The 14,949-nt window shown below is 37.4% G+C and overlaps 2 protein-coding genes across 2 annotated transcripts; one reads left to right on the plus strand and one right to left on the minus strand.

Moving 5' to 3' along the window:
* Positions 1 to 2,929: 2,929 nt before the first annotated feature.
* Positions 2,930 to 6,207, plus strand: LOC132165131 (putative transporter C405.03c). Its single transcript, XM_059575627.2, has 8 exons — positions 2,930 to 3,010; positions 3,155 to 3,553; positions 3,794 to 4,011; positions 4,483 to 4,553; positions 4,805 to 4,906; positions 4,989 to 5,106; positions 5,468 to 5,603; positions 6,082 to 6,207. The coding sequence occupies exons 1-8, from the start codon at positions 2,930 to 2,932 to the stop codon at positions 6,205 to 6,207; spliced, it is 1,251 nt and encodes a 416-aa protein (XP_059431610.2).
* Positions 6,208 to 7,394: 1,187 nt separating this feature from the next.
* On the minus strand, positions 7,395 to 12,253 carry LOC132166008 (ubiquitin C-terminal hydrolase 22). The gene is made up of 3 exons (XM_059576745.2): positions 11,153 to 12,253; positions 10,733 to 10,857; positions 7,395 to 8,515 (listed from the first exon to the last, which is right to left on the minus strand). Exons 1-3 carry the CDS (start codon positions 12,028 to 12,030, stop codon positions 7,743 to 7,745), a joined length of 1,776 nt encoding a protein of 591 aa, XP_059432728.2. The 5' UTR covers positions 12,031 to 12,253; the 3' UTR covers positions 7,395 to 7,742.
* Between the last annotated feature and the right edge of the window lie 2,696 nt (positions 12,254 to 14,949).

Below are 14,949 nucleotides of genomic sequence, written 5' to 3' on the forward strand. Positions count from 1 at the left end.
CTTGTACTTATGCCTTGACACGTGAATACGAATTACCACTCCTAGCATCCAAGTCACCGGCCGGGCCTACTTTATTTTGGTTTTTCGTTATCTTTTTCTTGGTGCATATGCTTAATAATCATATACTAAAGCAAATAATTATTCTAATCAAGATTTGTATCATTATAACTTTGTGTGTTCCCATTCAATGGCAGCTAGGAGTAATGCATATGCTATTTGGAAGACTGCAGATCTGCAATATTTAACCTCAGAAAGCACCGACGTAGTGGTGATGGGTCCAGTTTGTGAAGAATTCTGGAGGTTCATACAGTACTTGTGTTGTTCATGTTGAAGAAATCTGAGATATGATGATGCATATGCATTCGTCACCAAATATGTTTTCTTCTTAATTTTCTGTCCGTGTTCTTGGAAGGATGATGGAAGTGGAAGTCAAAATCGATTTGGAAACTTTTATCATATCATTAATTATTTAATTCAACACAATTCAACTCAACGACGTTAGAGAAAGAGTCAAGAAGGAGTGATGTGAATGTAGAATTATCAGCATCCATTCACACTAACCTCCGCCGCGTTCAGATTATTACTGTTCATGTGATTCTTTTCTTTCTGACTAAGAAAGTACCTTTGGAATCTTGCCCTTGGAAATGGGATTTTAAGGGACGTGTGTCCAAGAGTTTATATACATATGATTAGGGGTGAAATAGCGGTTGCGGTTAGCGGTTAGTGGCTAAAACCGCTAACCGCAACCGCCTAGGCGGTTAGTAAATTTTACTAACCGCCTCCGCTAACCGGGTAGCGGTTAACCGCCTAGGCGGTTAACCGCCCGGTTAGCGGTTAACCGCTTTGGAATAACCGCTTTTTTTCTAACCGCTTTTTTTGGGTTTTTTTCTTTGGACCGATTTTGGGCCGGGTTTGGGCTGGTTTTGGGCTCACTTTAAACATTTTTTTTCTCATTTTAAACATTTTTTTTTCCCTTTCCATGGCTATTTTAGCATTAAAAATTGCTATATACCAAAATCTTGTTGGCCACCTTCTACAAATCTACACATCATATAATATACAAATAAAATTACAACAAAATCATCACTTCACTTGTAGTCTTATACATAAACTCACAAGCAAGTTCATAAACTCACACATAGAAATAAAATAAAACACAAACAAATTCATAAACTCACAAGCAACCAAAAAAACCAACATATATGGTTAAATTTGAAGCTTGAGGCTCATTTCAATCAACCAAAAAAAGTTCATAAACTCACAACTTATTGTTATTATATATATATAATATATAAATATATATTATATTTAAAAAAAAGCGGTTAGCGGGTAGCGGTTAGCGGTTAGCGGATTTCCAAAACCCACTAACCGCTAACCGCAACCGCCTAGGCGGTTAGCGGTTTTTACTAACCGCTTTCAAAGCGGTTAAGCGGTTAGGCGGTTAGCGGTTAACGGTTATAACGGTTAGCGGTTAGCGGTTGCAGTTAGGCGGTTTTAAATTTCACCCCTACATATGATTAAGATTATATATACTTAGGTTATGTGGGACACTAAAGATCGTAACATACCACTACGCTCAGCCGTTGACGTCTACGGCGGCCCACTTTCACTATGTCCATACATAATAACAAAACGTGCATTTTAATCTGGCCTATAAGTCGTTCTCTGTATGACTTGACCACAAAGCTACAGTTCTTTTGATTCCTTACTCGACGAGTTGGATTCGATTTAATAGTCAACATGGTGGTGCCTGCTGAATGCTTAGGGAAGTTAGATAATTGCATAAGGTCCCACATAATTATAGTATAATTAAGTTTTCTTTTATAAAAAAACAAGTAAAGCCTTAATTACGATAAAAAGTTGGTCAATGCTCTTTAATTAAAGTCTCAATTATAGTAAAAAAAAAATACTATTATGACAAAAAGTTGGGTAGTGCTCTTTAAATAAGGCTCCAGTTACAGTAAATATAAATACAAGGAATTAAATTTCAAGATATTGAGACTTTAAAGGAAAGGAAAAAGAAAAATGGAAAGTTACATTAATTGCACTCCCAAAGCCGTTACTAAACTCATAATTTCACCTTAACTTAAAACCAACAGATTAGCTAAGTTCATTCATTAAAATAATTTTTAGAATAAAGTAAATTTCGTTTTTCCAAATTAAATTCTACCGAAAAAAGAATTACATGTAGCTCAAAATAAAATATGATATTTGTTGAAATTAAATGTCTCCTAACAAAAATGAATTTTGCAAAGTCATTTGGAAAAAATAAAAAATAAGGGCAAAAATTAACAAGAATGATTTAAAATTAAAATTGTTCAATTAAATATCAAAATATAAAAAAGACCATACTTAAGTTTGTCGCCTTAGGCCTCAAAATCTATTAAGTTGCACTGTGTCTGGCTCTAGTACCAAATGATAAAGGTTTTAGGAAGAATTTGTCCTAAAAAACCGGCCTACAAGGAGATGTCCAAAAGTTTATATATACATGGTTAATTAAGATTGTACTTAAGTCATGTGAGACACTTAAGAATGAAAAGAGTGATTTGCATGGTATCTCGAAAATCTAGTCGGGACAAAACTCCAAATATCCCGGCATAAAAAAGAAAGAAAAAAAAATTGTTAGAACGTACTAGCCAGCAGATTCATGGACAACAGTCTAAGATGGATTTGGGTTGCTAGTTTTTACCTGCACCACTAAATTACAAGGACTTGACAGTATGCCCAAGTTTTTTATATATTCTTTCCTTGATACTTTAAGGAGAGAGATAGCACTAGAGCAAATTAGGCTGCTATCTATCTATATATATATTATCCTTGCCAACATTCGTATGCCTCAAGGGGCTATCATCACATTCCTGAATCTTGATCATTACTTGTAAATTCGACATCATTTAAACCTATCATTTTCTTTCTTCTCTCACTAGCTATGGGTTGGAGATATAGAGCAGGGTTGCTCCTAATCTTCTCTGTTGTCATTATGTGGGTCACCTCTGCAGAAATCACCCAGGTGAGAATAAGATCTCTCTCTCTCTCTCTCTCTCTCTCTCTCTCTCTTTCTGGAATTGCTGTTTGAATTTCTTCATATATCATTCAACAGTAGTACTACTGGGGCTTTTGTAGTACTTTTACCTGACTAAAATTTTTTCAACAGGGTATTTTTACAGAATACAAGCACCCATTTGCAGTAACATATCTTGGAACCTCTCTGTTGGCAGCTTATCTTCCAATAGCATTCATGAGGGATTGGTTACTGAAATTCCTCAGAAGTTGCTCTTATAATAGTGATAAAAGTTGCCTGTATGAGTCCTCCCAAGTGCTTGATTCTCCTATACATAACATTTGCACACATGGGAAGTTTGACATCGAAGAACAACAACCTTTGGCTGATGAAAAATGTGTCAAACACGTACATTCTCAAAAGGATGGAAAGCCGACTGTTTTTGATCATAGCAAAGATGATGATGTAGACATGCTGATACATAGAAAGCTTGTCACCAAGGAAATTGCAACATTAGGCTTCTTCATTGGTCCTATCTGGTTTGCATCAGAGGTCACATTTTTGTTTCCTCTAATATTTTCTCAAAGACGAGTGATGCTCATGCTCTTAAGCTAGCGTTCATTCCCAAATGCCATTCCCTCTTTTCTGACGTGACAGTGAAAATCACCAGCATCCAACGATGATTTTCATTGTCACGTCAAGAAGACCACTTGGGAGTCCCAAATGCTAGTTTTTTTTATTATTTGAAACACAAGTATTTGTGAAATTTGATGTGTTTTTTTCTTTTTGCAGTATTTTATGAATGCTGCCCTTGAAAGAACAAGTGTTGCGAGTACAACAATAGTATTCTCAACTTCAGGGCTTTTCACTCTTCTAATTGGTGCATTGCTTGGAGAAGACTCTATAAATGTAATAAATTTGGTCTCTGTTTTCGTCAGCACGGCTGGTGTTGCCATGACAGCATATGGGAAGACTTGGGCAACGGATGAATCCGAGACAGCCACATCCTCGTACGTTTCTTGTCCTCCTTCTTGGTTTTTATTTTTTATTTTTTAGCAACTGTTGGGAGATAAAGCGGTTATGGAGTTTTTACGTCCATTAATATACATAGTTGAAAACAATTTTAGCCCAAAAGCCTAAACGAATGGGCTAAGGTCCACTTAAGTATATTAAGCCCCCACTCCCCTCGCTTGTGTCTTTTTAGATTTCCGAAAGTGTTAAGCTAACCATTGCTCTAATATCACTTTTTGGGAGATAAAGCAGTTATGGAGTTTTTACCAAGAATACATTAATATACATACAACTCTAGTCCAAAAGCTTAAGTTAATGGGCTAAGGTCTACTTAAGTATATTACGTACTTTTTTATTTTATATTTTTTCAATGTGGGACTAACACTCACAAGGGTACTCACAACAACTAATGATGGGCCTTTTTTTTTTTTTCTGTGTTTTTTCTCCATGTCTATGTGTCTGGTGCTCAGAATCACAAACCATTCTTTTCTAGGATATCTTTTTGCTTTGCTCTCAGCTATGACTGATGGACTATTCACAGGTGAGACATCTTGTATACCTGTAAACTTTTTCTTTTCTGGGAAAATATGAAGCCAGATTTTCTTTCGGTTCCGGATTGGCTGCAAAATCCTGCCTTGATTGAAGCCTATCCCGACTTCAATTGCGAACGGCCTTCGGATGGGACTCACCTGTCCGAATAAGTTGCACAGGCGGCAATTGCTGGGAATCCGGGTCCATCTATTTGTACTTGGAAAATTTATACTTCTTACTATAACAAAATAAATCCTGCAGTGCTCCTTAAAAAGTTTGCTGGGGAAGATGGAGAAAAGGTGGATATGCAGAAGTTATTTGGATATATTGGATTATTCAGCCTTGTTTCCCTATGGTGGCTAGGTAAGACCAATCTTCTGACTATCATGTTTCAACCACTGGCTTTAGCTTCATTGATTATAAGGTTTTGATGTCTCCTTTTCAGTGTGGCCACTGACTGCATTAGGAATTGAACCCAAATTCATAATTCCTGACTCTGCTCAAACGGTTGGAGTTGTTTTTGCCAATTGCTTTGCTGGAAGTTTCCTCTCCGATTATTTCTGGTATGTCGGTTTCTTTCATTTTTTATTGATACAAACTTTGAGTAAAACTTACTATCGAAAACAGGCTTGCAAGGGGTGGATGCCCAAGAACTTATATACATATATTTAAGATTATACTTAAATCATGTGGGACACCTAAGATCATAATATACCACTACGCTTTAAAGTTGACGTCTACTTTATCGACACCATTTACACCAATTTGATAGTAACTGTTTCTTTTTCAGCGACTCCACTCATCTATCAGTATTCAATACTCATATTGTATTTAAGTCATTTATGATTTAGGACATCTGGTATCGTAACATTTATGGATCCTAACGCTGATCTTTTTTAATCCAAATATTTTTCATACCAACAGGGCATTAGGTGTTGTTTGGACCACACCATTGGTGGCTGCACTGGGTGCCTCACTTACCATACCACTTGCCATGTTGGAGGACATGGTCATCCATGGCCGCCACTATTCAACAATTTATATTCTTGGCTCAGTTCAGGTGAGACTTTTTGACACTTATTATTAGGTCAGCCCAAACAAACCGATCCACTATTTCAATCCGAACCCCATTTGTATGAAATTCTACAAAAAAAAAAAATAATAATAATAATAATAATAATAATAATAATAAAATTTAAAAAAAAAATGAAATGCCTCAAATGTTTAAAAAGAAAAAAGATATATTCTTTCAATTTACATTTTATAGAAATTAGTGCCACGTAGTAATCTACATTTTAGTGGCTAACGTGATAATTGCTACGTTGATTGTTAGATTAGTTTATAAATTAATGTGATAAGTACTATATAATCTGCTACGTGACTAACATGATAAGTGTCATGTAAACTACCACATCAGTTTATATGAAACATATAGTAAGAACTGTAGTATTCTAGCAGCACTCTAAATTAAAATACTACTTGTTGAGGTATTGATGAAATAGAATTTATGGTTCAATTGGGGATGTGTTTGTTTGCAGGTATTCCTGGGATTTGCAATTGCCAACGTTTCAGATTGGTTCACAGTACCCAAGTCTGGATTTCAATTCTTGAATTCACTTAAAAGATTGTTCATCCCTTCCCCCCTCCCTAACTTGACTATGTGATCGAGGCCGTGACAATTGGGGATGTTTATTGTTGTTCATTATGATTATAAATGGAATACAATTTTTTTTTTTTTTTTTCTCAAAAGAAAGGAAAAAAACTAATCTATATTCTCCCCGATTTTAATTAATTTGGTGTGCCTCACCCGACTTATTTACCAAGTAAATATGCCCCTAGGAATACTGGCACCCTCAAGCGGAAGATTAAGTTACTTGAATTACAAGATAGTCATTTATACACCACGTCATATAATAGAGAGCAAAAACTAAAACATCATCATCAAGTTTCTCGGCTAAAGACCAGTTATCAGGTCAAATATTAAAATATTATAATTTAAGAATAAAAGTTATAGGGGCATCAAAGAGAAATGCTAAGCATCATTCTCCCAAGTATCTCTCAAAACCATCTCTATGCATTTTTTTTTTTTAAATCTACCATCGAATATGGAGGACCCACATGTAAACCTACAAATCCAATAGTAGATTGAAATCCATTTAAAAAAAAAGAAAAAAAAAATTATTATTATAAGATGGTTATGACAATGAGGCCTGACATTTCTCGACATCATCAAAATACAAAAGGTAACCAAATCTTCAATGGTCAGTGTGACATTCTCTCCACCATTTCCGTATAGTGAATTGATGAATCTACCATTGAACTTTTGTAAAACCCACACGAGTCCATAAATCCAATGGTAGATCCATTAGATTTACAAAAAAATATATAGTTAAAAGATGGTTGAGAGAATGATGTGTTGTACCACACCCACAAATTCGTCGGAATAATCAAACCTCATCATTTGTACCTGTTCAACATCTGCATGCATGAAGCCCTAGTTCTCTGTTTATGGTCACGTTTTCCACGTCTTCGTATATTCTTTTATCTCAATAACTAAAATTTACATCACAGTTGGACAAACAAGAATTTTGTTAGGTAGGCACACTACAAGTATCTGGTAATGATATCATAACAAGCATATTCACACGTCATTGCAGAGGATTTTGAGTTTTAACAGATTTTGAAATGTACACCACTCATCTAACTAGAGGAATAAAAGAGACCTCTAAATTCAATTTTTTTTTTTTTTTTTTTTTTTTCTTTTGACATTGATATTTCCATGTAAGAAGATTAGTACACTGGTAAACTACACCTTCAGGCTTCAAAGTATTGCAACTTCTGCAGAAATCCATGAGAAAGGATAAGAATTTTATATCAGAAACCATTTGAAGAAATCAATGCCTCTATAAATTAATTTTTCCCAACTGCCACACAGCCTCAAAAATTCAGGCTTAATGCTCCAACTGAGAATTTTAAAGCCACCACTGCTCAAAAATGTCCGCAAGAGGGCAAAGAGAGCTGCTTTTGTAATTTTACCGATGACAAAAGCAACTCAATGACTTCTGTTATCATGGCATACAAAACTGGCCATGGCATTCTTTGGTGTACAATCAAAAGTATTAACCATGACTTCAAATGATTCTTCAATTTTTTTCGTGTTGTGCAATTAACATAATTTACCAATTCTTCCTTCAGCATATCATGCAGCAACCTGTTTTTCACTTGCTTTGTAGTATAGCACCTTCTGTACATAAAACATCATGTATCCTTGCGCAGCCCTCACAGTGCTCTCATTGACTTCAGTGATCCAGGCATCATCACACTTGTACCAATTGTTGCTTAACCGCAAGTAAGTCACATAATGGCCAGCATCTAATTTACCCGTGTGAGTGACGACGGCAAACAACTCAAACTCTGATGACAATTCATTTGAAGTATCTGGCTCGTCCCCATCAAAAGGGAAAATTCTATTCCCAAATCGACTCCTCAAGATAGAAGAGGATAGATAGGGAGCCATGTCTAAGGAAAATGGGAATTGCAAATAACGGTCAACCTTCCTCGACATTTTCCGTACTGAGGAATGCTCAAATCTTTTGATGTGGAAGCAAGAAACAAGTGGAAGCTTTCTGATGGACATTTGTTTGAGAGATTCCTGCCTCACCTGACACTGCTGGCAAAAAAATTTCTGGTCAGAGCCAAGTCTCTCAGGTCTTGTAAAGCGATCCAAGCATCCCATTAGGGTAGATATTCCAGAGCTTTGACCAGAATTCATGAAATCTGCCTCGCCATTGAAAGAATAATTGGACTTTGTGGACGCCATCTTTGCAGATCCCCCTTGGTTTGGTTCCAAGTCCAGTGATATGTCTACACATGGGTCATACGTAGTAGATGTGAAGCCACAAGCCATACACATCACATCAGATCGCAAGATACCAGAAAATACTCTATGGGCAATACAACAGTCCCCATTGCCTGCACTACAAAAGAAATGGTGGTGGAAATGGGTTATAAAGATATTCTACATATATCAAATAATGAAAGATAGTTGGAAAAACAGTAACAAATAACCCAGATATTATGATACAAGGATAGGCAAAATATATCTGACAAATAACAGAGGCCGATCATGTTACAATGATCTACACACGGGTCATATACAAAAGAAACGGTGCTTCTAAAAGCATAGCATAAGTTCCATTTCTAAGTATAACACTACTTCCATCTTGGATGAATTGATCTGATTCATGTTGGAAATCTTTCTGTACTGGTAAAGAATGCGCTGCAATCTGTCTTACCAGCATTGCCATAATTTTAACCGTCAGACACCAGTCTTAAATCTTCTTTAGTCGGAGATCGGTCAACTAATTTGCTAACCGACAAATTTTTCTTCTTTTCCTGAGCTGCTAGCCAACAATTTTATATAAGAAAATATTGCTGCCAATTAACACAGGCATTACTATTCTCGGATAGCCTAGTATCCCCTTACTTTAAAAACCCTTTTGACCTTCCAAACCGAGTGACTGGAACAGAAATTCCAAAAGCACATGAACTAATTTTCTTCATTGGTAACTAGGATGGAGTACAGGTGCAGCACAGTTACTGGTGCAGTCATAGGGTTAGATTCTCAAGATAAGAGAATCAGATAGTTTTTTTATTTTTATTTTTATTTGTTAAAGTAATAGATGAGAATCAGATAGTAAAAGCTGGGACATAGCATACCACCAATTATCAGAAACTTCATGAAGTTCATTGGATATTCAATATCTCAACCAGATGGTGCAGAAGAAAGTTTGATCAAGGAGAAACTGCAAATCCAAAAATTCCTGAAAGACTGACAAAATGTTTTATGCTGCCTTTGAACCTAATGCAACCCTCCCTCCTTTCTTTGAGACCAAGATCGAGCTGTAGTAAGACCCTAAACATGCCAACAGGTGGGAGTTAACATGAGAATTATTGAAGACGAGAAAACCCTAATGACCAAACCAAGTCGGCTAGGAAAAGTTTGACTTACTAGATGAAGCAGACAACACCTTCAAGCCAGCAGGTTGAGGTTGACAATTAGCCCTAAATCTGTGAGCACTTTTCAACTCCTAGGGCAACAAACAGGATACCTAAACCCAGATCCTGCAGTTAAATGTTAAGGTCACTTCTTATCTTTAACAGTATCATCTTGATTTTGATAAGTAACAGTATCATCTTGATTAAAAAGAAAAACTATAAATATACAAGAGAGGGACACGAGCTGCTAATAAAGAGAACTTTAAGTTGGTCACCCTGCAGTATAAGCTCGCAGAAAGTTTCATTCGTGTTTTAGAAATCCATTGGCTTGTACAATGCGTTAATTGGAATTGTTACAGTATGTGATATCAAGCTATCCAAAGGTTCTGACCACTTAGCTACAGAAAAACTGATAATAACATTGATGATATACTAAGATGACTAATGTGGCATCTAGATTTTTTCAGATTAACTAACTATTGGATATATTTCATGTATCTTCACAGGCTACAGGAAAATACTAATTTTCAGGAATAACACATTAGAAGAGGCAGTCCAATAGCAAAACAAGATCCTCCAACAAGGCTCTAATACAAACACAGCAAACACACCATCCTATATCAATGACAGGATTAAAACGACTATTCTGATCTTACAAGTTACAGTAATGAAACTTCAAAACTCGAAGTAAATGATCAAGTTCTACAGAATTCAAAGCCTTTTAAGTAACAAAGCTGCTAAATAGAAACTACTACATACACGGCTGAGAAAGACCCCAACGCCTAAATTGTATTTGGCTGAATCAACATGTCTAAGAATAAAAGGTAGAGAAATTGATATACAACTGAATTTCCTATCAGTGTTGCTTTAGCATAGCAGGAAATATTGGAACCATGTTGTACAGCTCCTATTCAGATTATCATACAATTCATTGACTAAGCTATATACATCAATTAACCAACCAAATCACGTTAAGATTCTCACTGCAAAAACCTGATAAAGAAAATTTTGCATAAATCAAAACAAAAAGGGACCTGCATGCCATGATATTCCACATGTTGCATAAAAAAGTCAATAAACGCTTGCTAGGTCCTTTTGTGATATGTAACACCCCTCCCAACTTTATGTAATATGCAAATAACCGAGACATAAAAAAGTGAAAGAAAGAAACTGGAACAGGACAAAACGCACCTTGACTCTGCGGCTTGCGTCTATCCTTCTCAACCTTTTCATGGATCCCATCAAGCATAGAAATGAAAAACTCATGAGCATCTTGCTGCTCATAACTTGCCAGATTTGCCGCATGTTGCCACCAACTGGGATACAACCACAGTGATATTATCACCATCAACAAGGAAAATACTTTTTTTTTTTAAGTAAACATAATGAATGGGTGTCACAAAAACCGCAAATCAGTAAAAGATCAAGCCCAAGGTAAAAACATTTTTATCCACTGGGTCAAATAAACAGAGAAATGCTACAAACCGTGCCCCATCAACCCATTCTACCAAAAAAGTAAACTAAAAAAATGGCATACCCAGATTAAAAAAAAAAAAAAAAAAAGAAGCAAGAAGCACATTTCTATCACCCACTATGCAAACAAACACGAACCTGTACAAAAACTTAGCGGGGCTATATGGAATCCGATCCCCAGAAAAGACGGCGGAAAACATGGCGTCCATATCGCAAGCCAAGCATATCCGCGCGTCAGCATTGTTGGCCCCATTCCTCCTAGTAGCATCGTTGCTCGCACCGCTCTTCTTCTGGCAGAAATAGCGGTTGTGGCGATCGCTCAGGAAATAGTTCCTCAGCGGCGGCGTGTGAAGCAATGCCTGCAACACCGAATTCATGAAACATGTGTTTCCCAAGTTGTTCAACCCGCGCAATCCCCAGGGCAAATCATTCGACCGAGAGACGGAAACGGCGGCGTTTAGCGGACTGGAACAGCTTCCCATCAAGACTCGCTCCCTCGGATCTGGCATCCAGGGCCGGTAATCAACTCTGCGCCGCTTTCTGAGATTCTCCGGGTGAGGTGATCGGGCGATGGAGGAAGGCGCGTGGAGCGTCGACGCAGCTGTCTGGGCTAGCACGACCGCCGCGTCGAAGTCTCGATCGTAGACCTGATCGCGGCACGCGCAGCAGAAGAGCTCGGCGCGGTCCACGTCAACGGCGATCTCGTGCCCTGGCGCCATCGAATCCGCGTGGACCGCCGTATGGGAGGGTCCGGGAGGCGCGTGGCAGTGGACGCCAGCGCACCTCACGCACGCGTAGAGGCGCGTGCGGCCGGCAGAGTCGCCGCACTCGGAGCAGCGCGGGACCTCGTCCGGGTCTCGCCGGATCGCGGCGCGTCCACTGGGCGGCTTGACCCGGAGGCAGTCCTGTAGAGCCCGGAAAGCCTTGGCGCCGTTCCTGGAGCGGAACTCGGCGAGGTGGGGACAGGGCTGGGGGAAAATCTGGCCGTTGATTGGGTGGTTGATCTTTGAAGACATTGCAGGTGACGGCGATGATGGGGATCGGGTGGGGATTGAAGGTGGAAGCCCTAGATTTGAAGAACATAAGGTTCATCGATCGGTGGAATCAACGGCTGAGATGAGAGAAGCAGAAGTGAGAGACCATGGAGTGTGATGAGGATTGCGATCTGGTGGGTGTTTTCTAATCTTGGGGGTTCTCTACTATTCCCATTTCGGATCTCCAAGATTTTTTTTTTGTTTCTAATTTATTGAGCAAATACCAATAATTAAAAGAAATTTAATAATAACATTTTTTTTATTTTCTTTTTTAATTTAAAATGTTTATTTTAATTAATTTGCTCACTCTTAAATGTTGAGCAGTAGCATGGAGCCCTTTTCTTTTTAAGTTTGTCGGAATATATATATTATTGAAAGGCCAAAAATAGATAAAATTAGATTAATTTAAAAGGATTAAAAAAATTTCCATTTCTGTGGGCAGGGGGGGTGTGTGGATTGTCTACTACATGGCCCCACGAGCCCACCTTGATCTGTGTGGTCGGTTTTGATGCCTTCTGTTCTTTTGCTATTTGTTTGGCAAGGGAAAGGTCTTATTACTTACTTAGTGCATTGACTTGTATCCACAATCGACTCGGGATTGGTTTGTGAGATTAAAAAAAAAATAGTGATTTTCAACTTGCAATTAGTATAAAATACGATACGATTAGTATTATTCGTCTTTTATATGCGCTCTTTACAAATCTCGTTATGTTCATTATATTGTTTATGCAACACCTATTTTTACAACATATAATTCATAGTAGATCAAAATGTATTTTATTAGAGTTGTAAATATGCATGTTTGGTACACATAAACTAGTCATTCAATGTAAGAAAAATAACAAGTATTCATTTGACTCGGGTCGTAAAGTTCCTCTACAATTTCCTTAGCCTTGGTTTCGCACTCTTCTTGAAGTTTTTGGATTGTGTTTTTTTTTTTTTTTTTCCTTTTTCCTTTTTCTTTTTTCTTTTTTTCTTTTTCTTTCTCTTTTCAAAATCAGATCAATGAACTTCAGGAAGATCCACCCTCAAACACTCCACTCCACTACGATCTCGGGCTACTCTGCTTCGATCTGCCGTCATCCGTGTCACTGTCCGACGAGCATGCTGCATTTGACAACCCCCATCGCCTCCCACTGCTATCTCCGGTCTCATGTGGTAATGCTCTACCTCCCTACTCCCATTGCTAGCTCATGGTTTTCACGCGCTAGCGAGTAGTTTACATGTGACGGTCCTTCACCGTGTTCCCACCGCCTTCCTCTACCATACCATCCGTTGGGTCTATTATTCTGCGATTTTTTTTACTGTCTTTTTAATTTTCTATACTTTGTTTTTATTTTACTGGCTAGTTTGATGTGTTGGTCTTTTTGGCTTTTGACAGATTTTTTCCTATTTCTTTTGACCACTGATGGTCCTGTTTGGTTTTCTCAACCGACTACTAATGGTCATACAACAAACCCTTTTGAGTTTGTTCCGTTTACAAAACTTTGCCTTTTAATACGACATCTTTTAGCGGTTTTGATTCGTTTGATGGGCAATGTCATTTATTTAACCAATTTTCAACAATTATTAGGATAAATTTGCCACCTTGGTGTTTTGATGAGGGCTATTTTTATTTTTTTGGGATTCAAGAAACGCCGACCCACATAAAATGTCACACTAAAAGAATTGTCTCAAACTCATCCTAACGAGTCAACGAAGGATAAGGGCTAGTTTTTAAAAGATGCAGTAAGGGTGTACAAGCGAAGTAAAGTTGTAAACTGAATAAGGAAATCAATACTCTCTCTACCCTATAAATTTACAAAACTTCCATCAATACTCTCTCTACCCTATAAATTTACAAAACTTCCATCATCATTGTACAACGTAAGAGGGTAAAGCGAGAAAAACCATTTTCTAGCCTCTATTCGCAAATTCAAATAAGATAGAGGTTTGCAGAGAATGTTTTGCTGATTCTAGTACGTTCTTTTATTTGTGAGTTAAAAATTTATTTTAAAAGTCATAATAACTAAGATCTTGAGATTTAATAAATATTGAGTAATGCTATTAAATATACAGTTATTCTACTATGCTAATGTGACAAAGTCTAGTAGTTTTGTCCATATATATTCTTTTTGAGTAATTATATTCATCACCTCTTATCTCCTCAAAGCCTTTTTGACGTGATTTCCCAACCAAAAAATCACTCTTCATGCACCAAATACGAGTGAGAACCACGTCACATAAGCTTCAGAGGGATGGGCAAGAGATGAGGGAGTGATGTATAGCATTACTCATTTTTGTTTTTAATAATGGTTGATCCAATGTCTAGTAACCTTTGCCACATCAGCACAATATGATAAAAGTGTAGCGTATAACATTTCTCATATATAGATCCATTTTATGGGAATGAAAAGGGGGTATCATGAAATAAACATCAAATCCAAATTGGCACCACCTAGAGCCATAAGAACTGTTTCCCCGAACCCTAGTTATATTTCATTTGCAATATTGTGCCTATCAACCAAAGGTGGTGGTGAGCATTAAGGCAGGACAACATGAGTGTTTTGTCTCTATGGAAAGTACAAAATAAAGCAAATACTGGAGCTGATAAAGAATCTATGAAAACCCCACTTGTGCCAGAAATAATTTCCACAAATATCACTCAGTAGGAACAGAGAGACAATCAACTGAATAAGCTCAAAGCATAAAGAATCTTTGAAAACCCCACTTGTGCCAGATAATTTCCACAAATATCACTCAGTAGGAACAGAGAGACAATCAACTCAATAAGCTCAAAGCAATTATACCAAAGACAAAGAGTAGCCTTTGAGGTAGAAAAGAACAGAAAATACATAGGAAAAAAAAAGATGAGACAGAATGAGAACAAGAAGATGAACATTCATCAGGAAAAAAAAAAGA

Source organism: Corylus avellana, chromosome 11, assembly GCF_965113065.1.
Source record: "Corylus avellana chromosome 11, dhCorAvel1.hap1.2, whole genome shotgun sequence".
Lineage (NCBI taxonomy): Eukaryota > Viridiplantae > Streptophyta > Magnoliopsida > Fagales > Betulaceae > Corylus > Corylus avellana.